This window comes from Centroberyx affinis, unplaced genomic scaffold (assembly GCF_046629955.1).
Source record: "Centroberyx affinis isolate AG114_WGS23_722 - 3 ecotype Tasmania unplaced genomic scaffold, CSIRO-AGI_Caff_v1 ptg001083l_1, whole genome shotgun sequence".
In the NCBI taxonomy this organism is placed as follows: domain Eukaryota; kingdom Metazoa; phylum Chordata; class Actinopteri; order Beryciformes; family Berycidae; genus Centroberyx; species Centroberyx affinis.
In genome coordinates this window covers 319,491-345,946 of record NW_027279630.1, presented here as the reverse complement: position 1 = coordinate 345,946, position 26,456 = coordinate 319,491, and the positions used below count along the sequence as shown (strand labels likewise).

Here is a 26,456-nt window from a genome sequence, read left to right as displayed (position 1 = left end):
CATATTGCTGTAAGCAGCTGAGACAAATAACTTTTACTTCTTCCACTTTGGATGTACATTATTTACATAAAAAGATCAATGTCCTTGCAAAAATACAAGTATTTTCAGTCAAAAAATGTCCCTTTTTCAAGAAGCAAGTATAAATCTGTACAGTCTCCTCAGAGGGATTAGGCAGCACAGTGTGAACTGGTCCATCCATGCATGGGTAGCAAAACACTCGAGACCATTCATTGAGACCATGGTTTCATAGCTTGCTGGAAGTAACTGCCAAAGAAGATGTATTGCTTTCGAGTCGGTCATAGACTCTCAACATTAAAACACATGGGGCGCTTCATCAGAGAGCTTGATGTCTGTGTGAGATGGCAGGTAGCCTGGCAAGGGAGAAGTACAGAAAGAGACAGAGGAGGAATTTTATGCAGCTATTTGCATAAGGGTGTATTTTTGCATGCAAACACATTTATCTTGGAGGCTAGTAGGTAGACTGTTTAGCTATGGGTGGAGGTAAATCAACTAGAACTACATAGATATTTCTTGATGAAAACGCTTGCACCACTCCGCTACTTTGATGCAGTAATTAATTTATAGGGTCAAAGACATTTACATCACTTTGCCTTGCACTTTATTGCACTTCACTTACCTGTGAATACTAACACCATACCATTACCAAAGCAAGTTGGCAAGCACATTAAACAGTGTATCTGGCAACCCATATGAGTGAAATAATACAGGGGGTGGATAAAATACCTAGCAATATATGAATATCAAGTACCTAATAAGGAGTAGGGCCACCTCTTGCCTTCAAATCCTCCTTCAAATGGTGTGATGTCAAGTCCTGAAATGTGTGTAGTGGGAAATCGGACCTTTCCTCAAGAAGGAAAGCCTCCAGTTCTTTGAGGGATAAAGGAGAAAATCTACTTTGAACCCTGCGCAGAAGGTTCAGCGATGTTTAGATCTGGTAACTGGCGAGGCCATGGAAGGTGTTTGACTTCATCCTGGTGGTCATGAAACCACTCATTTGTTTAGCAGTGGGGGCATTACCATCTTGGAATATGGCAGCATCGTGAGGGAGCAATGTTTGTTATCATAGTGTGCACCTGGTCCTGTAAAATGGCATCATATGCTACGACCATGCAGAGAAATCAGACCATTACAGATCCAGCACCATGTTTAACAGCTGGCAACAGACACTGTGATTTGAAGGCATCCTTTGGCTTTCAACCTACAACCATGTAGGAAAAAGGGGGAAAGATGACTCATTTTTCCACTGCTCATGGCTCCGGGCTTCGTGCTCCCTACACCAGATTATGCGTCTTTGTGCAATGGCCTTGAATACAGATGGTTCCCGAATGACATGACTGTGTCACACAGTTGTTGATCCAATTCTGTGGTGATTTGTCAGGCTGTAATCTTGTGCTGTTTAGCAACTATCCTATGAAATGTCTGTCTATCCCTGTCAGTGAGCTCTGATCACTGTTCCTCTTTGGCAATGCAGTTTGTCAGTGTTTAGAATATGCTGTCATGATTTTTGAAACTACTGTCTTTGCCATATTCAATAATTTCACAGTTTTTGTAACCAACACACTATTTGGCGTCTTCCAAACTTGAAGTTGGCTGCCCTTGTGTTGCTTTGAAAACTCGCACATAAAAGTGGTGATTTTCAGACCTCTTTTAAAGGTTCAGTAAGTACGATTTTTTCAATGCCAATGACTCAACAATTACTTTGACAGGTATTTCTGGCTTTCAAAACTCACAACAAATCCATTGAAATTTCAAGACACTACCAATCTCCTCACCCCACCTCCTTGCATTTTCAACTACTCAACGATGGAGGACGGTGCTACGAGCAAATGACAAAGCAGTATTATTATTGCAGTATTTTGCATTCTTGTGCATGCTTCCATACCCAAAAGACACACAACATGCTCTTCCCAAGTGGAAGAATTGTACAGGCTTCCATAATTCAATGGGACAGGAGGAGTAGGGGTGATAGCTGTTCCAGAGACTTGTGTAGGTGGATGTAATTTCTATCGATATTGCAATTCCTACTGGTTGCCAATAGAGGCCGATAAAGGACATAGATTGCTTAATGCCCCCTTCAGAGTCGACACGTACTGCTAATTGGCATTCGACTTGATATGACTCATCTGTGTGGCTGCCTTTGTAATTGTGATTAATTTACTTCAAAGTCAAAGTCCTTTTTTTTCACGTGATGTTTCTGTTATTTTCTCTACCCCCTGTATATGTAAAGGCACAGCAGAATAAAACAACATAAACATAATAATAATCATAGAACTTCATTGTCTAGCAGAAGTTTAAAAAATTCCGAATGAGGTTTGTTGGATGTGGATTCTTGAGGATTGATTGGAGCCTAAAGGGAATAAATAAGACACTATTATACCTCTGCTTTGTGAGTCCAACTTTATATCCACATGCTCCAGTGAGGTCACGATGTCACCCTCGGGGTTTGGGACGGCTAGAGAGGTCACTGTAGGGATCACCTCTTGTTCTTTGTCTGGCTGCTCCACTGTGTATGTGTTGATGCCAGGGATCTTCCTGGAGTTTGTACAGAGAGGGAAAAAAAAAAGAAAAAGTGAAGATTTGAAAAGGCAAGTTGATGGAGTGGAGTGGAGACTTACCATCAGTTCTGTCTCACTAATGCATTTCACTAAGCATAATGTGAGTGATACACTATTTTTAACGGTTAGGGATAGTGGAGAATTGCTTGAAAGCAGGAAACTGGGGCATTTTGCATTCCACTGGGCATTGCACTCTCACAGTCACATTGTTCACCTCAGTTTTCAATCAATTTTTCATTCCCTCAGATGCACCCCAATTCTACTTAAGACTAAAGTCCTCCAATGCTAATTTCAGATCCTCCCTTAGTGATTTTGTTCTGCAGCTGGTGCTGTGACATTTAAAACAGACTTTGAAACTCCCAAGTTTATTTACTGCTGTGGTAGTTTTAGATATTCACTATAAACCATAATCCTGAAAGTTTCATATTTTACTTCCAAATGAATAAGATACTACAAACTACTGTGAAACTAAAACCATTTTCCTACGATAGGCAAGGGGCTCACTGTAGCAGAGGATGCTATTTACTGTATGTCATATGACCCTCACTGTATAATATATGTTGTCTCAGGACTTATCTCCTCAACCTTTCCTGCCATTCTGCAGAGTATGCCTCTCCTTGAATGGCTGTGTTTAGCATTTCCAAAAGGTCAACCCTCACATTGTCAGATAGATGAATATTGATAACTGCAGGACTCTGACACCCATTCAGCACTCTGGGAGAATTGATTAGACTGTCATTCCCAGTAATATTCTGCAGATTGAGACAGAGGGGAATTGTCTTATTCCTCAGGCTATTATTGTGTCGCAGATGTCCATAACTCAGAAATATAGTGAGTCTGAATACTTTTGGAAAGTTTTAGGAGTTCAGGAGTGAGGTGCCTGCTGCTTAATAATGGGGCCAAGACTAACTAGGGCCATTATGCAAAAAAATCTATCTTATCGATATTCGCAATGATGTGAGTCTGAAAATCCCCTGATTGGTTTTGAATGATTATTCCTAAGAGTTTCCCTTTTCACTGCGCTCTATGTGTCATTACAGTATATTATGTTTAAGAATAAGATACCGTACCTTTTGAACTTATATATTACGAAGACTGCCAAGCCCATTAGCACGACTGACACTAGCATGATGACTGCAGCGCCATTGTGGCCACTGTCACTGCTGTCCACAAGAGGAGCTTCGAGAAGGAAAAAGAGGGAAACAAGAGTGAAATATGAATTTCAATAAGGATTTACACAGATGGTAAGTAACAATATAACATCACACCTGTTTTATTTCCTTGACAATGCTAGAGAATTACGATTATGATTGGGCTGGGCTAATGGAAAATGTCAAATTCACACTTCATTTCCCAAGCGGAAGACTTGCACATGGTCTGGTCTCACATAAGACAGACAGCTGAAACAATGAATTGAAATATTCCCTTGCAAATGGACTGAACAGCCATTTGAGAGCACTTCATTTGCGACGATCTACAGATAGGTAGGTCTACGGCAGAGACGGCAGACTCACCTGGAGACAGACGTGTTGCGTACACATTCACCTGCACGCCCGGTCTGAGTGTGAACTGGATGAGGTCCTGGTTCAAAGCACTTAGCAAGACCTGAGAAAGCTATGAAGAGAGTGAGAGGGGAAACAAGCTTCTGTTAGCAGCAGCGGCGGCGCGGCAATATTCCACGGTCATCAATATTTCAACCTCAGTCATTTCATCCACCAGCCTGAATTATGAATCAGAATTTTTGCTTCCTTCTAAAGAGGAGCAAACGTTGATATGACATGGAAAACCAAACCGTAATTCAATTCCTGCTGCACAGAATACCTAACCTGGCGGGCTTATAATCACGATGGAAACCCTATTAGCTAAAAGGGCATTCTGCTTATGGAATGGCAACGGTAGTGACATTTAAAAAAAAAAAAAAATCTTTTGCTATTTCTACCACAATTGAGTCTCTTTCACCGGTTTCTTTGATACACTTATTTCCAAAGAAAAAACATACATTAAATGATTTAGAAGTTCAGTGACGCAAAAAGTATTGGAAATCAAAGCATGTTCTAATATCATGAAATTGCTGTTTTAATTTTTCTCCCTGAAGTGCCCCGAGTTCCCCCTGCTTTTCACACCTAGATGAAGCAGTCATTTAACAAGAGACCAAAATGCCTTCCCAGAGCCCATTTGAGTCCTTAGCCATGCCTCACTAATTCCATCTCGCTCTTTTCTAAAATCTTTCCACTGGTTAAAATTAGACTGCTCTACACAGTATGAATAATTACTTTTTATTCTAGTGGCATATCAGGGTCAGTAAATCTATTACACATTTTAATAAGCTGCTGCAGACACACACACACACACACACACACACACACACACACAACCATGCACGGGTGTGCGCACGTCGCACACTCACTCCATGCATACACATCGCACAGCAACTCATTCACTGGAGATGAGGAACAGTGAGCTGAAGATTTATTACCCTATTGTCTGTGAGGTTCTGCCAGGTAATCAGACAGGCTTTAGATAAATACATCTCTTTAATTCCCAATCCAGGCTGCCTGCCCCACAGTTTGTCTCCTTTCTAGATGGTGCCAATTATATGATGCATCAATGTAATTAAATACCTATTAACTTAGTTCAAGACTCACTGCGAGCCAGCGGAATTATGTTTACTTGTGATACATCGAGGTCCTATCTGTCATGATGAACAAATTAGCTTGTCTACCTAGTATTTCAACAGCAACTCTGTTTTATTGTTTCACATACATATTTCATGGCTTTCGAAGGCATGGAAAGAGATAAAACATTGACAGCACTACTGAAGATCCAGAAATCACAACGTTGGAAAACCCTCAGAGTGCAATAACACATAAAGCATGATGATTTTAAATTATTATGGCCCTGACATGATTGAGTAAAAGTTTGTGCAAGTCTCACAACTTCTCAAAGGTGACAGTAAGGCTGTGAGGTATAGTGTGATGCTGTGTGAGTAATAAAGCTTTGGTGCTCTGATGGATTTTGGTTTACTGCATCAAGCCTTGTAGACGGGAAGAGATTGCCCTCTAGTTGTGAATTTATGCATTACTCTTGTAGAGATTTAAAAGACCATGTGCACGTGCAGGAACATTAAAATCTCTTAGCATGTGTGATTAAAGCAACGAAGAGAAAAAACTAATTATAAAAAAAAAAAAACATGAACCACTGTGATATAATGAGTGCAGTCAAGGAAAAAGGTGTTCTCTTGTTAGGTGGCTAAGTAAACAAATCTAAATTAACAATTTCATTTACTATTGCATGATTAAACCATCATAATATCATGAAAACAATAAAAATTGGTAGAACTATAATTTCTCACTTGATTCACTGACCATGTAGGATAACAAGGACGGGCATATCCTATAATCTACAAGGCTTCAATGAATATGAGAATAGGCATGTTATTTATTTGTGAACTGTGTCCATACTGAGCGCTCACAGATGGTTCTGTCTTTGGTCTTGTGGGGATGTGTCATGTTGAGTGTCTGTTCCTTGCTAAATGAAATAGGGCTATAGTGAACACATTCCTCCTCTTCTTCATGTCTTTCCCCTCGTGAGGAGATGAGCAACTATAAACATCTGTATAGTAAGTTGTGTGATTGGTTAAAGTCACAATGAAACAGCATTTTGAGAACATCTTGCTTCAATAATGTGATGTATCTTCCGTTGAAACAGGATATTGGGTCTGGCAGGGATCACTGAAAAGTGTAAACCTATGGGATATCAGTTAGGGAGAGAAACACAGGTGTATTTGATGGAAAGGCCAGAGGGACCAGATTGTTCAAAAATCTGTGATGGCTTATTGGTTGAAATTTTTATGTATGCCTCCTGGTACACGATGAAGCCACCACTAAAGATCGTCCATTTTCCAGTAAGGAAAAGTAATGACATTCTGACATAAAAATACAATATAATATTTTTTTTTAACATTTTCTTGGCAGAAACTGTCAAATTGGTGTGTGGTATGATAGTTAGAATGAGCTAAAAAGGTGAAAAAGTCATTTTTCATTTCGGTGTGACTTTAAGAGGAAGGCATTGGGATGACAACAGAGGCAGCCAGACTAAGCCACCTTCCCAAGAAATCAGAGATAAAAGAAGGTATCTGTGCAACATCTGCACATCTGTATTTGCATAATACTAAAATTACAGCAGATATAACCCTCAGGTAAGAGAAATATCTCAACATGATTAAATATTCTCTTTAATTAATACAACAATATTTTAAACAGTGTTTTTTTCTGTTTAAACAGAATTTAAACAGAAAAATCAATATTACTGTATGACACTCTAAAGTAAAGGCAATGTTCCCAGGGATTCAGTAAGGAGACAATCTCATGAGTACACACTGCTTAGCTTACTTTTGTGCAGATTTAATTGGGGAAACTGCCTGGCTCCATTACAGAGGTTTTGTGATGCGGTACCTGGTCTAGGTGCGCCCACTTTTCATCCGTGGGTCCCTCTCTTGACCTCTTCTCAGGCACGATGAAAATCTCTGCTGCGGTGGGTAAACCTGGAAGCACTGTGACCAAAATTTGATCCTCACTGATTCCTGTGACCTTTAATAACAACAACAAAAAACATAATTGGAAAGCATCTTAATTCACACTGTTTTCAGTGATGTTCTATGCCCTGGCCCTGGAATATGATTCTTTGCGGGCAAACTATATGAAAGACTAAATAGTGTTGGCTTTCTGCTTCAGATATCATTTGCCTAAGTACCAGTCACTGTCAAGATATAATGCACAGATCAACTGAAACATGCAAGCTCAATTTGACAGTCTTTGGTAAAGGGCAGGGCTTTTAAGTGCATTTGTGCCGTAACCAGAGGTCTACTGTCAGTTTCCTGGTGTAAACCATGGTAATATCTGACAAGACAGAAGGTCAAAGTGAATGTTTCATACTGAGGGCTACTGTAGGATATATATAGAGCTCAGTATCCAGGTCTTTTACATAACCTGCTGCTTTTTGACATCCCCAGAGTCTATGAAGGGAAACCAGGGCCACTTAACCACAAAGTTCCCCCGACTTGAGGTTTTGGTGTTTTCTCAAGGCAATGGCATACAGCCCCTTGGAGAGCAAATGGCAACCATCATAGTTGTGCTTTTACTGCCATTTAGTGTTTTGACAAGTTCAGCTGAAGCATGTACTGCTAATGAACATTTATGATGATGTGCTATGTCAGAGTGTAGAGATTAATAACTAATAGTGGTGGAGTGGAGTCCAACATTCAGGCCACATCACAAATATAGCATAACCAAGAATGGAAATTTTATTGGCGGGCTAGCTAGAGTCTAGAATTTTTCACCCCAGGCTAGTGCAAAATTGTCGTTACTAGCCAGAATTTGAATGAGGACCTCTGGACTTAACTACATAACATCCCTGATCATGTCATCACATTTATAACACCAGCTAGCAGCTAGAGAGCTGACCTGAACCATGGAGCTCTTCACCACTCTGCTGATATCCTCTCTCCACTCAGCCACCCCGGGGTTCAGCTCATCCAAATTAGAAGAGAAGGCCAAAACATATGACCGGAAATATTCTGAAACACAGAACAAAAAGTACTACAAGCAACTCCATACCATTCCACTCACACAATATATCAAGAGGCTGTTGGAAATGTATTGAGCAAAGTAGAATTGGGGGTCAAATGGCCAAATGTGCCTCACCATAGACCGCCACAGTCTTCTTGTCCTGATGCACAGTGTTGCCAACTGAAGCCTGAACAGTGACAGTGTGACTTCCCTCTTTAGAGAAAGTGAAGGACATCCCACCGTCCAAGGTCATCACAGGCTAACAGGCAGAGAGAGAGAGAGAGAGAGAGAGAGAGAGAATCAATCATAGATGTAGCTTGCAAGTGTAATATGTCATTCAGCGAAGAAGCAATTGCTAGATAAAGAGAAAGTAAGGCTGACCTCAGTTTTGTTATCAAACCACCAATAATAGGTGACTGTTCCTACATTGCTGGGGCGCAGCACTGTTGTGAGGTTAACTGCTTTGTTCTTGACAACCACAGAGGGAGCTAAGAGTTGGACCTGTTCAAGTCGACCTTAAGAGGCAAAACACAAAAAGTATAAACTCACACCTTACAGCAAGGTTGCACAAATGAAAGGCAGCATAAAAGAACTTGCTAGCATGTTCACACACAGCTGCACATAGTGCTCAAGACAGACAAACAGAGAGACAGACAGATAGATAGATAGATAGATAGATAGATAGATAGATAGATAGATAGACAGATAGATAGAAAGATTCAATTGCCACAGCAGTAAGACTATGTATTACACAATCTATCGAAATAATGCTGACAATAACTTCTGTACTGTTCTGAAAACATGTTCCAATAGTTTCCTGATAATAAAATCCCCAAATCATTAGACTATGCATCACACTATTGTTTATACTCTTGACAGCAACTGGTGAATCATCAATTACTAAAAAGGTCAAAGGTCTTCTTGACTCACAGGAGACATGGAGGTAGAGGATCACCCAGTCAAAGCCCAGAGTGTTGCGTGCCGTGGCAGATACTTGGTAGATGCCCACTTTATTGTACATATGCTTGACCCCGTCCTCGATGGAACTGATGTTAACGTAGGATATAGCCGTACCGTCACCAAAGTCCACTGTTATACTTGTTGTGGAGCCGAGACCCTACAATCAGAAAAACAGACAAAATACTGTCACACTCGCTGTAGCCACAGTTGTTTTTCGCTGTCCTTACAACGATGTTCCATTCCTCGGTTTCCTCCACATTTGTGACCAAAATCAAAGATTCTCCTGCTAGCACCCAAGGGAGTACCTTTTCCATAATATCAATGGGAATAACATCAAGTGCTGAGTCATACCACTGCATATTTATTGGATGTGCCAGTACTCCAGCCTTCATGCTACATCTCGACTGCAGCTCAATATACGGATACAACACTGAATCAAATCAAGAAAGACATTGGACACAGGACACCAGCGTCACCACACAATACACACTACTATTGCTTTGCTGAGTAAAGCCAGCACCTCTTCCAGGAAGACCAAGAAGGTGACGTTCCTTCCCAGTGTTGCTACCAGTGTTCCCTCACTGGTGAGGAGCTGGAGGCCTCTGGGGGCCTGACTGGGACATTTCTGTCGCCTGGGGCTGTACTTCAACAGGGTTCCCGCCGTGCAGTTATTGGACAAAGCCCTGCGATATCTGTAATACATACCCAAAAAGACACAGGTGAGCACCGCACTCTTGTAGAAATAAAGACATAGTATACGCTCAAATTGAACATACAGAGACGAGCAGACACACGCATGCAAGTGCTGTATGCAAAGGCATGCAGACAAAAAAGGTATAATATTGAATAATAAATCTGCAAGCATGGTTGTCATCTCTGATTTTTTATCTGTTTTGAAGGTTAAGAACCTTTCATGGGTAATGTATCTCCCTAACCTTTTTATCACAGCATGCTGAATTTCAAGGGAGCTGAGATTGACTGTTTTAAGACATTTCTGAACCCACAATCCTCTTTTCTCTTGTTAATACAGACGAATTTGGCATACCCTGTTGTGTTGAGGAAACTTTCCTCAGTGATGCAGTCTCTAGATGCTGTTGATGGAACAAACCAGAACGATGGAGTACAGCTCCCATCGCTCTGCCTCTCAAACCCATAATCGCTGTTTGAGTTGGCACATGAGCACAGAGAAAGACACTGGGGTGTTAAAATGATTCATTATGATTTATTAAAACATATCAAATATCAAAACTCATCCTAAACAAAATGATAAAACATAAATGTAGATCTACTGTGAATAGAAGTATTCTAGACTAGAAAAAGGTTTTCACAGTACACCAACCCACAGTATTTGAAATTTGATGTTATATGAAAGAAACTCCCAACTCCTGAGGCAGTAGAGACACTGCATTAGTTTACACAAACTATAATTATACCTTGACAAAGTCCCCCCATGTTTTATCCTGGAAAGATGTGGTATCACTTTCCTTTCATCATAGCCTTCTAATCAGAGGGACTCAGTCTTAGAAGCCAGAGTTGAAAAGTTTATGATGGAAATGATGTGGTGATAAACTTGATAAATATGGGCCAATGCATGTCACCAGTCAGCACTGCTCATTTGCCACTGATGAGGTCAGAAACATAAAAGAAAGTAGGAAACGCTGTCCATCAAGCACTGAAATGTTGTACTCCTGACAAGAGGGATGATCAGACATACAGAATTAATGTCTGATAGAGTGTGGTGTGAGCCATTAGTGTTTGCCATTATGCAAATGTGTTTAAGCGTACTACACACTTGATGTAAATATAGAGATGAAGCACCTGTGTACTGCTTTCTTATATCTGATTGTTTTCCTGTATGTTTTCTGTGTAACTGTGTAGTGTAGCATGGTTGATGTGACAAGTTTGGTTTCAGAATGACATATCCCGCATTTGAAAAACATGACATCTGGTGTTACAAAATGATTTATAGCAAAACATTTAAATACTTATGGCATGGTTTTAAAGAATAGTGGATAACTTACATCCTAACAAATAACGGTATGATTTTTTTTAATGAAAAAAAAAAAAATGTAACAGAACTCTTCATGTGTTCTTGCTGTGCCTCAGTTTTACTTCACAAATTCTGCCTACGGAGATTGATCAAGTGTTTGGACTTAATGAAGTGAGAATAGTAGCTGCATAGCAGCGCACTCACCACTCAAAATCTGCCTCTGTGCATGGGCAGGGGTCTGACATCTGCGAAATATGCTGATCTCTGGTCTTGACACATCTGGCATTTGCTTTCAGTTTTTGGAAGATTCTCTTCACTCCCATGATGCACACTTCATCCTGTAATGAATTATGCATCAATACAATGATAAACATTTCAGATTTTTCTTTTACTGTTTTGTTTTCATTGTGTGAGTGCAGCAAAGAAGCTAACTGGAGTTCAATCAAAGACTTAACTGAATATTGATTTTATCAACAGTCAAGTAACAGCATGATCTCCTTACTTCATTGTGTAACTGCCAAGTTAGATAATCTTCGGTTGTGCACCGATGATTGAAGATGAACCGGAAGTCAATTTTGACAAGCTGCCACTCAGAGCGATGACTGAAATGTCCAAATATTCTGCACAGACAAGTGAAGTCAGAAAATAATGTGATTCAGGTCAAGAAAATACAGTATATCCAGTTGTTGTGTGAAAACCTAGTAACTCCAATTTAGCTGATTATCATATTTTCACTTGAACTGAAGGATTCCATGCTCCTCTTTGTGTTGAGAAAATTCTCCGCCCTTTTGGGCTTATGAAACCCTTTCAAAGCCATACTGGATAAACTCAAAAATACAAGGTTTTCACCCTTGCAGCAACATGTTTTTCCGGAATTTCAAGAATATAGATCAATTCTAGAGTCAGAGTATAATGTAATGAACAAACTAGAAACAAATAAACTGACTTTGTTCTTCATATCTTACGTCATTATGAGGGTGTCCTCTCCGGGCTCCCCCAACACCCCATCAACATAGAGCGGAGAGGAGGTGAAGCTATATTTGTCCCAGTTTCTGCCCTCATCAAAACTCAGCCTGAGGGGGGAACAATGGTGGGATCAGAGAGGACCAGCCGCAAATAGAGAGGAATTCATAAGAAGAGCAGCAGCAGGCAAACAATCTTGATTTCTGTGTTGAAGATGCATATATTCTAAAATAAGATGTGATAAAGCCTTACCAAATGTGTCTGATGGGCAGAGGTGTGTGTCGGATGGCCACCAGAGCTCCTCCTTGATTTAGGAACAACACGCTGTACTCTTCCTCAAAAACCTGCAAACAGGACCAGGTTCACTCTGTCACACACTGGAGATAAATGTAAGTCCACATAAAGCATGCACTGGTTACAATATAAGGAACATGCATACTTAAACCTACACATTACATCAGTGAAAACTACCACCGACACTCTATACTGTTATTGTCTCAGTTGGGTAAACAGTGTCAAGCAATGTTTTTATGCATCACTCATCAAAGGGTTGCTCTCCTTGTATATTTATGGTATCTTATGCCAATGAAAAAAAATCTATATGGTCCCTTTGATTAATCTTTTAAGATTAGAGATGCACATGTCTTGTAGTCATCGTGCTGTACCTCTCTCCAAGTGTTCCCAGCATCGGATGTGATGAAAATACTGACATTGGTACTGGTCAATTCAGGCCCAACCACACCTGAATACAGAGGGTATATAATTGTTGTTTTTTTAGTATATCTACAGAAATAAATGCACAGGCACATCAGTACAATTTTATTTCAGAATGAAGTGCTTAATCATACAAGACAAAGTAAATACGCTTTTGTTTTATTTTTTCATTCAAGCAACATGGAACAGATGTGCAAGTAAAGTGCAATTGATTTTACTTTGCAGACTAATTTCAATTGAGAAAGAAACATTCTTACATTTATGCAGAGAACAGAGCAAAAACTATGGATTTGTCAGGGATAATTGAGGGGACTGGAAATAAAACGTGGAGACACTGTGGTAACCAGTGTTAAGGGTGAGAGTAAAAATGGTATGGATGCAGAAATAAGATAATCTCCTCACCTGATGCTATTATAATTCCTGGAGCTGAATCTTTGCTGACAATATTTCCCGAGGTATAAGGATTCTCAGACACATGGAGGTGCAGGTGTAACGAACAGTAGGGCTGAGAAACAGTGGCATAGAAAAGACTGGCTTAGGTTGGTGATGGTCAAAATATAAAAGTGAAAGGTTTGATACAGACCTAGGTCAAATATTATTTGCAAAAAAAATTGGGTAACACTCTGTAATAACCATCCTTAAAAAATGGTGAATTCATCATTAGTCAGTTGTCATTTATATATTGTATCATAACTGGTAAGAGACGAGAATGGCTTTCTGATTACTTTAACTATCTGTGACAACTGGTGTTTATTATACTCAGTAAAATGATAATCAATGATTTGTAAAACATCAATAGATATTTTTTGGGTAGCTATGATAAAGTTTACTGTAGTTAGTAAATGGTTAATAAGTGGCTTGTAAAGCATCAGGACAGACTATTTTATCCCCCACTAAATGTTTAATAAATGGTCATGAAAAGATGAAGTATTAAGGTGCCTATAATAGAAATGCATCTGATTTGTATAATCACATGGATATATTTAGGAATAAACTTCTAGTCCATATGAACTTGCATTGTTATACCACAGATAACAGGCTGGAAAATAAAATGACTGACTACCTGAGCAATTTTAATTAGATAGATTTCGGTACATCTGCACAGGTCGAGCACAACCAACCTTGTTACTTTTGTAAAAATGTGATTGGTCACTTTTAGCCTGTCAGCCTAAACATCACATTATGATTGGCTGGAGGGCAGGACTTGGCAGAGTGTGATGGGGAGTTCAGGAGAAAGGAATGGAAGAGAGAAGCAGAGTTACTGTTGGAAATGCGGTTTAACACACTGAAGCGTAAAAGAAGGTTTTCTACTTAATAGTCCTAACAAATGCAGTTCAGAAAATCTTAACTTGTTTGGACAAAGTAAATGGAGAGCGGGAAGTACTCCAAAGCTGTATTTGTATCGTCTCTATTTCAGTATAGCATGCTACTGTTTCCCAGCTCAGGTGGTTTATACTAGTGAGCTTACTGCTGTGGGTGCTATACTCAGTTTAGCATGGTGTTTGTTTTTTGTTTTATTATCCCAAAGTGGAAAGAAGACAAAGACAAAGCCATAAGAGTCAAGGTCAGATAGGTGACTGGAAAAGCCTTTGGGTTCCTCTGGTGAGGAGAAACTTTCATGTCGTTAAACTGGTAACATGCAGTGTTGTGTATCTAATGGAGCAAAACATGGGCTCTCTTTTGTTCAGAACAAATGTAAATAAATGTTCTTATGCATGCATTCTCTAAAGACTCAACAAGAGTTTTACTAATAATTTGAGGGTATAAACAGTTTGTTTTAATTTTTATGTTTGTAAACACAAGAAAACCAGACCTGGGGGTATTTCAGTTAGCAGGGTCACAGAGTTAGCTTGATAATTGTGAAATAGTTGATAAAGTATTTTCATGTTTTGGATGTGAAACTAAATTTGAATGTCAGGGAATGCCGGTCATCTATATGAATGATCGCTAATCATCATTATGTGTTATGACACAATATATAAATGATAAACTATTCATTTTCATTACAATAATTTATGCTAAGTAGCTAAATTCAAATATTGAGAATTATTTGCAAATACTGTTTGACCATGGTATGTTCTGATGCGATTCGGCGGTGTTGTGGGCAGATAAGGGGCATCTAAATAACCAATACTATCCCTGTCAGTGGCCCACTTACCTGTTCACAGTAGACCTTGTTTCCCTGGAGATCGGTTGTGGGAGCCTGTAGAAGACGCCAGTCTCTCCCCTTGTTGTATGTGATGTAAGTTTTCACTTGGTTCTCAACAACTTTATTTGACAGGAACACCCCTTTAATCCCAGCTACCTGCAAACATGAGAGACAGAGAGCGAGAAGGGGAAAAAATAACAAAAAGGGGAGAAAAAAAAACAACCGTGAATTATTCAAACTTAAGTAAAGCTGAAGGCCTAGTTCCGAGAGGAAGAGATGTCTGAAAGTGATAGTTTTTCTGACAGGGAGCACTATTTTGGACCATCTGTAGGACTCTGCAGAATCAAAACAACATATGGCGCCGCCCTGAGACATTTCTACTTCTTTGTATTTACGAGCAGGGAGATGCAGGCACACACACGCAGCTATCACTTGAGTTCACGTTGTTCTTATATTTAGAGTGCACAGATCTTTGTCAGAGAAAGAGTGACCTTTTCATAACATCTACCACTCAACCATTGCAGCAGAATATTTATGGGTATAAAATGTGTATGGATAGAGGTCAATGAGCAGTAAGAGTAATCATTGCTGATGGCTATCTTGGCTGTATGATTGTAACAATGTAATGCTTTTACTCCTGGCTGCAGATGAGGATAATCTAGAGTGAGGCATACATGTGCAGTCACTGCATTCTAAGCTTAGTAATATTTTACCTTGTAGCACATCTGTCAACACAGATACAATATGTTCCAGGAGCAAGTTAAAGCTGCTATTTGCCCTGCCTTGTATCTATGCGCTATAACTGCATAACAGCATATCCTATACTTGTGTATGTACCTAAAAGTGGGTTCTCAAGACTCTGACTGCTAAATGTTTTAGTTCAGGTGACTATAATGTCACAAGGGAGAGAAAGAGAACAGCCAGAACTTGGATATGAGAGAGAGACACTCAAATGCTACAGACCGAAATGCAGTGTAGCACCATCTGTCCCATTAAAGTGAGGACATCCAAGACTTCTTAGTGGTGTACACTTAAAAAAGACTTCAGCTACACAACAGAGAGTACAGAGTAACTCTGATCAAACTTTTTGGTTGTTGATTCTTTCCCTGTTCCCATAAGCTGCAGTGGTTGTATAACCAGGTCACTGATACAGTTGGCCCAACTCAGCTTGGCATGAATAACATGAAACAATTTAATAATGTTAATGTTAATAGAGGACAGCACCACCCCAACAGTCATCCTCCTACCTCATAGAGGTCTATCATGACGTTGCCCTCAGGTCCTCCACTGCTCACAACATTCTCCAGCGCCAGTGTGAAGAATAGCCCCCTGGACTCAGACATGTACAGGTTGTAGGAGTCATTCTGGTTCCAGTCCTGAATCGCTGTCACCACCTGGTTATCATCTGTGCTGATTATCTGCAAGTCCTGGGTATGAAATTCATATGTAGATGTAGGTTACTTGGAATAAGGCTTGCACCCTTTCTGTGGATTAGTCAACTAACCAGCCAATAAGGTTTTGGTTGACGTTTTAGTCAAGTAGTCGTTTAACAAACAAGTGCAAATTTGCACAGTAGCGCGCAGCTTTGATGCGTAATTGATGCTGTTGCAGCGTAGCAAGATAGTAACCCATGACAGTAACCATACAGTCAGTGTAGCAAGATAGTGATCCATCACCCCTAGACATCATTCAGCGAGGATGATCATTTTTAGAGCTCGCACTAAAACTGACTACAGGCTCAGTCGAATTTTTGCTGGTAGTACCATTTAAAATTCAGGCATTTAGCTGAAACCCTTATCCAGAGTGACTCACAACGAGTGAGCAGGTAAGGAGGTAGGAGATCAGTGTCCTTCTCAAGGAAATTTTGACAGGACACATTGATGGGTGCATGGGTGGATGAATGTATTGATGGACACAATGCTGGCTGTTGCAGGGACTGAATCTGGGAATGTGAATCTGGTTATGCGACAGCCTCTCTAACCGCTAGACCATCCTGCTGTGCTTTTAATAGATCGAAAGCAGTGCAGCACGCCGTTTTGTGGCAAACAAATGCAAATGGAACTTTCTGCTTGAAGACTGATAACTGCCCAATCACAGACCTCATCTTTAAGTAAATATCTGCTGATATGGATTGGAGGCCAGTTGATTACAACGTATGTATGTATGGGTCTTTGACAAACACAAGATCTAAAGAAATTATTATGCATAATTGGAACCATTTTCAAGAGGACAATAAGGTGGGGAAAACAATTTTAAGATTAGTCAACAAACCTTTTGACTATTAGATGACTAAGAATTCCTTTAGTTTGGGGGACAGCCCTACTTAAAATCATTTGCAAAATAAATGTCACACACTATGTCAGCATCATGAGACCACAATGAAATCTGAGGAAGAAATAGAGTGTTGCAAATTATAGTTAATGTTGCATTTGTTCTGCCACTTGTTCCATTGCATGTGTTCAACACACCAAGCAATGTGTCCTTTCAGTAAGCTTACCTTTGGCAGAGTGTACTTAGGAAGCTTCATCGGGAAGAAAGCATTTCTTTTATAGGACACATAATGGACAGATTGCCCACCCATTGGCACCTACAGAAGCAATACAGTGTGATTTGTAATTCATCACATTTCATGTAAATGCTTATAAAACTTCATTGTGCACATTCATTGCTAGCAGCATGTATCAAACATTTTAAACTACAATGGAAGCCTCTGAGTTTACTACTAATTAGGATGTTGTGCATTACAGCATAGTATGGTAGCAGCGATACACAACACTGTGATTTCAATTCGATGCCATCCCTTTCCAGGATAATGGCCCCTTTTAGTTAATGAAAAACAGGACTGTACATTAAGATGCGATTCAATGCAGCGGTTTTACAGCTTTTAATTGTCTTTTAATGAAGCCAGACCTTGCAATAAAAACCCACCTGGATGAAAACGTACTCATCCTGAACCACCAGGGAATCAGGGATGATAAATCCAGGGAAAGGCTTGCCCTTGTTTGCATCAGAGCAATTCTGCAGTTTACACGTTATGTACTGTGACCCTGTAGATAAGCATGAAATTAGAGCTAAAAATGTAACAAAGAGAAAAACAAACAACCTTCAGTAGTCCTCAATCAAGGTTTAACATTACTTATGCTGATGGTACAAGTGAGCCATACAGGGAAAATTTTGGAGGCCAATTCCCGTTCTCACTAATAGATAAAGCAGAGAGAGCTGTCCCAACGTGTTAGCATCAGCCAAATGAGCCGGTCTCCAGGGACAGGGCATTAACACAAGAGGCCTTATGGAAGTGCCCCTCTCTGCACTGTGGCCAAGAAAATTGCCAAGTTGCAGCCTGGCCCTTGAAAAATGAATTAGCTTAATCGTATGAAGAGTCTCCATGCAGCCAGTTCAGATGGGGGAGAGAGTTCCGGTAAGTGCAATGAAAAAGCTGTTACCTCTCGCACCTCCTTTGAAATTAAAGTTTAGAAATTACAATAAAGGTTGGCACTAGTGCAAAATGCAATTTGATTTGTCATCTGTTCTCATTTCAATGGAGAATACCATAAACTATAACTGGAACCTGCAAAATTTAACACATATAGCACGTTAGAGAGAAGGTGGAGGAACTTTATGAGATTTAGTAATATGCTGAGCTTTTTTCCTCTATTTACACAGTTTACAATTACTTTTCTGTGTTTGGAATATAACTGACATGATTTCCACTATTTTCATGTTTGCACTGCAGTCTGTTATAGACAAAAGATTATGGTGCCATGGTCACATCATGTGATTTGACTCACGTCCATCGGACACACTGATCTCCAGGTGGATCGTCCCTTGTTCTTTGTCTAAACCCATTCTCGACCTGTAACAACATGACAAACATCTTAGGAACATCTACATTTCAACTGTACTTTAATACGTATCTGATCTGCACATAAAACAAACCAATCTTTATTCATTTACATATCCAAGAGTGTATGTTTGTGCATTTTTGAAATCATATACCCACATTTTGAGTGATGCAGTATGCCATATATAGAAGACTTAAAGATTATTTGTCTTGTGATTTTAATTTCCTTTTTATTTATTCTGAACAACGGGTGGCTTGAGTGCAGATAAGACATCAAGGCATCATGCTTTCATCAACCATTTTTCTGGTGTTCGAAGGCAAATGGGATAAATTGATGCTGTGCCAATAACAAACACAAAGAAAAGAAAATAACAAAAATGGAGAAAAGTATTCGCACAGCAAATGCTTTCAGCACTCAGTGATCATTTCCAGTTTCCTATTAACGTTTCAGAGAGCAAAGAAAAGGCAAAGCAAGGCAGCTTTATTTGTATAGCACATTTCATACACTGAGGCAATTCAAAGTGCTTTACAGAGTAATAAAAAATATAGTAAAGGTAAAAAATGTACAATTAAAAAGTGCAAAAGTACAGACAAGAGATCCACAAGATAAAAGACTTAAAAAGTAAACTAGTGCAGTTCAAATCAAGTGAAATAGGAAGATAAAAGAACACAACAAATACTCCCACTTTTAGAGAAAAGAGCAATATTTGTGATTTACATCTTGATTTTGTGAAGGAACAAGGGAAATTAAGGATGCGGCTGCTCATTACACTTCTCACATGAGCAACAATAGAACAGCCTTTCCCATACAGACTGGTCTGCCAGGCACTTGACCTGCACTACCCTTTATGGGGAAGGTATATTTAGCCATCTCATTCCTTTTCAATAGAGATTCTTCATGATAGCTGTTAAGCGACCACTTGTTGTATTAATAGCAGCTGTTGTGACAGAAGATGGGTTTCTTCTCATTTTCCATACTGTGTCTGAACTATAATAAAAAAAGCCCCCGTCCTGCTTCCCTCAGCACTCTGTAATTGCCTCCCAGCTCCATCTCTTTTAATGGACTTTCTGTCAAATACTTCATCCCATTCTATCAGTGAACAGCAGGCCTTACTCTTAAATAGACCCCTTCTATGTTACTCTGTGTGTACCCCTATGACTATAGGGAACATACCACCGTGTCTCCCTAGGAAGGTTGTCTGGTAACATTGTTTTGTAAATCATGTTTGTCAGATTTGTTAGTTAAGATGTCCACATGCAGCGTGTGGTGAAAGTAATTGAAACACTTCCCTAATTCATAGATGGTGTGGGGGGCTTTTATTCTGCCATACATTTGGCCCACTCATCTCCTAGAGGAGAAAAGCCAGTGCTAATATATTGCAACATCTCTGCAAACATATTGTTTGTGATTGATCATCTAAGCCCCCAGCTTAACGATACGGTAGAGAAAATGCAGTCTGGGACACCATTCCAGACCCATTCCTGTTGACATTACTTACCATATTGACTAGCATGATTATAATGCTGCTGGTGATACTTGGAATCACTCGGTAAATAATGGTGAGAATATTCCTAAGGGCAACTGAAAACACAGTACAGAACCACTAGGACCCTTTAATGTGGGTGGACTTCATACAAGTGATTTTCTTTTGATAATATGTTTTATAGCTTAAGCTGAGTTTTTCTCTGTTCCAAATATTGCAAGCTAACAGTATATGAAGTTTACCCAAAGTTTACCACAATATCCTGCTGAAATTAGGGAAAATATGTTAGCCACTACTGAAGCAAGTTATACATTTCTCCTCGCCCCCAAAGGAAATGAGTGTTCATATATCCCTCCTTCCCTTTGAGGATAAAAATATCAGCCTCTTTAACAAGAGGCCAACTTTGTCTTTATTGGGATGATAAACTGCCTCGTTTGTGCCTTTCTTTGGCTGTTGTTTTGTCTAAAATATTCTTTGTCATCATGTGTTCCCTAGTGAAATCAGTGTGAATGCTGAACAGTATTTTTGTAAAGCTGAAATGTAATATATTTGGCCTAATTGGGTATAATGATGAAATGTCATCGTTCCAATAGATAAAGAAAAGCAAATAAAGAAAGAAAGAACAAATTAATGAAGAAAGAAATATTGTTTGTTTATGAATATTGTCAATTTGTAACATAGAGAGTATAATGTCAAGATGTTTGACTGTAATACTGTTAATGTATTGGGCCATAATATTTCCCAGACCAATGCAAAATCTGCTAATTAGATGAATATCAAAAATATGTAAATCATACTGTATGTCATTCTAACATCCTTGATTAATCTATGTTGCCGTAATATTTATACTTTTTTAATTCCATTGAGAAGTGTGCAAAAAGTATTTTGTAGCCAACTGCTATAAACGGCACTATCACCATTATAAATTAAGCATTTATCCTAGGCCATAATTCCTATACCTCCATCCAAAATCTAATAACGTTAAAACACTTGCAGAAACACCCGAGCACCCAAAGCTTACTCACAGATGCCACATCACCAGCACTGACACTGTGCAATAGAGTTCAAACATTGTCCAAAATAAATGAACAACTGATGGATATGTTTGGATATGTTTGGATATGTAATACATTGTGGTATCCCAACAGTTACTATAGTGAGTGTTGAGATCATCTCCATATTTCATGAGCAGGCTGCATTCAATGGATCAAATATTAAATAGTATGTGTAAACTAGAACCTTAGAACATTATGTTAACAAAAAAAGAAATTATCCATTATTTACCAGTACAGGATCTGCCTACATAGAAACCTAGCTTGACGTTCAAGGAAAGGGAGTGAGAGTGGGATGAGAATGTTTAATTTCCTGCTCAAGATCGGATGGCATTTTATTTATTCAAGGTGAACTTTTAATAAAGACATCACCATTCCTGTCACCAATTTGAAATATTTCATTACATTCTTAGAGCCATTATGCTAGACAGAGTTGCTGATAAATACAAGTCTGACTGGTAGATAACCTTAATTGTTTTGTTGGTCCAGCGTGTGTTAACTAGTGGAATTCAATGAGTTAAAGGAGTTGCATATTATCAGGAAGAAGCAATGTGACTGCAGTATCAGTCAATGCTCTGTAAACTATTTCTTAATCTTTCCCCTACATCAGTATGCAGTATCTAACATAGCTTGTATGCATGTGCAGTAGAATTCATCCAACATATTTCGTATAGCAGTAAATATGCAGAGTGAAGGCATTTCACCTCTACACTACTGTTTGTAAAACAGAATGTTTAAAAAACCTCAAATTTAATTTATTAATGTAAAATCGTTCTTTGCTTATCTATTATTCACAATATTTCCAGAGGATATTAAAATATTTTGTAATATTGCAGCACGTCTCTGAGTCCCAGAAAGATAGTGTGTTTGCAAGTGATTGATTGCGGATCTCACCAGTAGAATCTGTTGGGGACGACATTGTCATGCACAAGCTGCCATCTCCTTCCAAATTCAACAGAGACGTAGAGCTGAAAAATGAGAAGAATGCATTAACCAAATGAGTTAAAAGAAAAATAATTTGTCAAACAGAATATCCAGGAGAATTCTTTCCTGATTTCACATCCAACAGTATTATGGAGCAGCTGTCAGTTCTCTGACATTGTGGAGTCAAGTTGATAATATGTTGGCTAATATTTTGACTGTCCCAAATACTGATCACATAATTGAAAATGCTTTAGTTATACATACAGCTAAAGCTCTAAATATGCTTTCAAAAGTTTTGAATACAAAGGAAAATAGAAGAGTTGAACTGTTATGATGCTACTGGAGAGAGAGAGAGAGAGAGAGAGAGAGAGAGAGAGAGAGAGAGAGAGAGAGAGAGAGAGAGAGAGAGAGAGAGAGAGAGAGAGAGAGAGAGAGAGAGAGAGAGAGAGACAGACAGACGGGGGGGGGGGGGGGGGTTGAAAATTGGACTTAGATTTTAACATACAAGCCAGTTTGTCTTCATCTTTCATGGAAGCCTCTCTCCTCCCTATTGTAACTCAGCAGGATTCCTGCCTAATTGGCATTATAAAATGACTCATTTAACTGTCATCGTAATCTTTTCCCATAAAGCTATTAGACTCCCTTTTACTGCAAAGTTGGACTTCTGTCCAAGGACTCAAAAGACATGTCGTCTTGCCATAATGATCGAGTAGGCACGCTTCTTCAGCTCTGAGCTTTCCAAGGATTACCATCATCATTTTGGCTCAACTAGGAGCTTACGATTTCTAAAAGTCTAAAACTAAGCTTAATTTCAATCAAGCCACCATAAAAAAGAAAAACAGATGCCACTTTACTTTACAAAGACATACACAATAACCCGAAGGCAAACTTCTCCAGAGCATCTTTATTTCGACCCATTGATGGCTCTCAACCAAGCTTTCATTTTCCCCCCCTGCACCATTTATCTCACTTTCCAGCCCTTGACTGTTTTTCTTGCTGAAAATCAAGTCTTCCAATAGCAGGCTAGGGAGGCCAAGTTTGATGTCTGTGGTGTTGAGTAAAGCAGACAGCAAGGTTCTCACTGAGAGTAATGAAGTGTGTGTGTGCGTTTGTGCTCACAATTGTGTGTGTGTGTGTGTGTGTGTATGTGTCCGTGGGAGTGTGTACACACATGCGCATCTGTGCAAATGAGTGTGCATGTGTGAGCTTGTGTATTGTTTGGGGCGTGTCTCCCTTGTCAACTTTCCGCTGTGTTGCTGAGGACACATTCATTCAAACTTGGAATCTGCAGCCAGACCTTATGGCTTGTTTAGGGGAACAGGTGATTAGCCGCCGCTGTCTTGGCAGCTGCAGCCTTGGCTTAAGTGGCAGATGTCTCTGCTCATGAAGACCAGGTCCTGAAAGCCAACCACTATTAACAAACTAAGGGCTTTCGGCCATGACAACAGCCTATCTTATGTAACATTTACTGTATGCAGGATATTCATTTTTATCATGATCCACCAGGCTTCATATAATATATACAATCTGAGAGAACTAGAGAATGATAAGCAAAGTAGTTAACAAAAAATAAGTAAAACGCATTGTTAACTTTCATGAGTTAACAACTCCACAACATAATTTATTGCTGTCAGGCGGCATTCTTTTGCCACATTTTCACTTTTATTCTAGCTATTTCATTCCACTTGACTGCTATGTTACCTTTTGGTCGTGGCTGTACGCCAGGATCCAGTCCTCCTGCTCAGGGTGGAAAAGGAGGCTGAGGATATCAAAGGCTAAGCTGTGTTTCTGATAGGACGCCCCCTCGTCAAGGCTAATGAGCAGGCTGCTCTCCACCTCCGGGTCGGTCAGTAACATGATCTGAGACGAGACAAGAAAGGAGACGGGGGAATCAGCGGCCCACCTTGACAGCATCCATTCCACAGGGCTTAGGTGTACTTGTGCAATTTACTGCGTTAGAAAGATGCAGTGTAGGCATCTGTGGGGCGCTGAGTGTTTCCTTTCATGAGCAGGGGGTTTAAAATTATAACAAATATATTACAGAGTGATAAAAATTAATGAGCACGAAAAAATGAAATGTTAACCATTATACAATCACAATAACGAAACAAAAATGTACAAAACAAATAAAAAACCTAGACAGTCAAACATGGAACTGATTCCACTATCTTGTAGTAGTTTGGTGAACTGCTGTCCAAAATCTCCGCAGATTTGCCTTTTGGTCTGTCTCAGCATGTGTCGGGGCCCACTCACAATCGGGGGCATACCTTGGACTTGATTATCACTAGGGGTCTCAATATAACTAAAACTGCTACTATTGATGTTGCCATATCTGATAATTTCTGTGTTTTCTTTGATGTGTCCATAAATCTGGAACTACAAGCTAGGCCAAAAATTGTTAAAAAACGCTACATCAATGATAATACTGCTGCAGCTTTTATGAACGCCATATCTATGTCACAAATGCCCACTGTTGTATTAATGACCTTGTTGAAAATTTTAATTGTCAAACTAGGAATGCCATTGATGACATTGTACCAGTTAAGGTGAAACTCTCTGGTAAGCAAAAAGCACCCTGGAGAAATGTTATGTCTGTAAAACAACGGAAAAGAGAATGCCGAAAGGCTCAGCGTAAATGGTGAAAAACAAAACTCCAGGTTCACTATGATATCTACAAAGAGGAGCTTCAAAACTACAACATAGAATTGAGAAATGCCAGACAATCCTTTTTTAACAAGATCATTAGTGAAAATACAAACAATGCACGTACACTTTTTACTACTGTTGACAGACTGATAAATCCCCCAGCATCAATTGCCCCAGAGCTTCTTTCTACTGCTAAATGTAATGAATTTTCCGCCTTTTTCAGTGATAGGATTGTGAGTATCAGACAAACCATCAGTGCTTCCATGTCTAACAGGAAGGTGCCTCCATTTCCTTCATGCATATATAAGTAATATGGCAAATTTGGCTGCTATTGGCTACTCACCACTTGAGAACATTATACAACAGCTTAAGTTGTCCACCTGCTGCCTTGACCCTCTGCCCACAAGCTTTTTTAAAAATGTCTTTAGCTGTTTGGCGAATGAGCTATTGCAAATTCTTAACAGCTCTCTTTTGTATGGTGTTTTCTCAAATGCTTTGAAAACTGTTATTGTTACTGTTATTAAGCCTCTGTTAAAGAAGAGTTGTCTGGATACCTCTGTGATAAGTAATTGCAGACCTATTTCCAATCTCCCTTTATTAGTAAGATCCTGGAAAAAATTGTCTTCAATCAGTTTAACAACTATTTAATTTCAAATGCTCACTTTGACCATTTCCAGTCAGGATTTAGACCTCGTCATAGTACTGAGACAGCCCTTATTAGAGTTGTGAATGATCTTCGTATGAACACAGATTCAGGCAAGCTTTCTATCCTTGTACTTGGGAGTATTTGTTGTGTTCTTTTATCTTTCTATTTCACTTGATTTGAACTGCACTAGTTTACTTTTTAAGTCTTTTATCTTTTGTATCTCTTGTCTGTACCTTTGCACTTTTTAATTGTAAATCTTTTACCTTTACTGTATTCTTATCACTCTGTAAAGCACTTTGAATTGCCCCAGTGTATGAAATGTGCTATACAAATAAAGCTGCCTTGCCTTGCCTACTTCTGGATCTTAGTGCTGCATTTGACACTGTTGATCACACAATATTATTAGATAGACTAGAAAATTGGGTTGGACTCTCTGGCCCAGCCTTAAATTGGTTCAAGGATCAGTATGACATGTGGAGTTCCACGGGGCTCAATCCTTGGCCCTCTTTTATTCAACCTCTACATGCTTCCACTAGGACATATCATATAGAAAAATAGCATTCATTACCACAATTATGCAGATGACACTCAGCTCTATATATCTCTTTCTTCAAGTGACTTTGGTTCTGTAGATTCTCTGATTCAGTGTATTGAGTAAATTAATGACTGGATGTGTCAAAACTTTCTTCCGCTAAATAAAGACAAAACAGAGGTAATTATCTTTGGCACTAAGGAAAAGAGGCAGACAATTAGGGCTCACCTTGACTCCCTGTCTCTCAAGAGTAAAGACCAAGCTAGGAATCTTGGTGTTATTATGGATGCCGATCTCAATTTTAACAACCATATCAATACCATTACAAGATCAGCTTTTTATCACCTTAAAAATATAGCCAAAGTAAGGGGTCTTATGTTAAAACCTGATTTAGAAAAGCTGATACACACAT

At 39.3% G+C, this 26,456-nt stretch overlaps 1 protein-coding gene across 1 annotated transcript in view; it reads right to left on the bottom strand.

Annotated features, from left to right (window-relative positions):
- Positions 1 to 312: 312 nt before the first annotated feature.
- The window catches only part of LOC139647472 (VPS10 domain-containing receptor SorCS1-like), a 39,843-nt gene continuing 13,699 nt past the window's right edge, over positions 313 to 26,456 (bottom strand). Inside the window, exons 4-27 of the mRNA XM_071523369.1 lie at positions 23,922 to 24,080; positions 22,191 to 22,264; positions 18,708 to 18,772; positions 17,848 to 17,966; positions 17,417 to 17,506; positions 16,167 to 16,346; positions 14,929 to 15,075; positions 13,173 to 13,275; positions 12,722 to 12,798; positions 12,309 to 12,400; positions 12,059 to 12,166; positions 11,596 to 11,713; positions 11,298 to 11,431; positions 10,149 to 10,262; positions 9,624 to 9,795; positions 9,074 to 9,260; positions 8,525 to 8,658; positions 8,279 to 8,402; positions 8,039 to 8,151; positions 7,031 to 7,165; positions 4,091 to 4,190; positions 3,647 to 3,755; positions 2,399 to 2,553; positions 313 to 371 (exon numbers count right to left, since the gene is read on the bottom strand). Coding sequence (XP_071379470.1) covers positions 313 to 371; positions 2,399 to 2,553; positions 3,647 to 3,755; positions 4,091 to 4,190; positions 7,031 to 7,165; positions 8,039 to 8,151; positions 8,279 to 8,402; positions 8,525 to 8,658; positions 9,074 to 9,260; positions 9,624 to 9,795; positions 10,149 to 10,262; positions 11,298 to 11,431; positions 11,596 to 11,713; positions 12,059 to 12,166; positions 12,309 to 12,400; positions 12,722 to 12,798; positions 13,173 to 13,275; positions 14,929 to 15,075; positions 16,167 to 16,346; positions 17,417 to 17,506; positions 17,848 to 17,966; positions 18,708 to 18,772; positions 22,191 to 22,264; positions 23,922 to 24,080 — 2,868 coding nt within the window. The remainder of the gene's footprint in view (positions 372 to 2,398; positions 2,554 to 3,646; positions 3,756 to 4,090; positions 4,191 to 7,030; positions 7,166 to 8,038; positions 8,152 to 8,278; positions 8,403 to 8,524; positions 8,659 to 9,073; positions 9,261 to 9,623; positions 9,796 to 10,148; positions 10,263 to 11,297; positions 11,432 to 11,595; positions 11,714 to 12,058; positions 12,167 to 12,308; positions 12,401 to 12,721; positions 12,799 to 13,172; positions 13,276 to 14,928; positions 15,076 to 16,166; positions 16,347 to 17,416; positions 17,507 to 17,847; positions 17,967 to 18,707; positions 18,773 to 22,190; positions 22,265 to 23,921; positions 24,081 to 26,456) is intronic.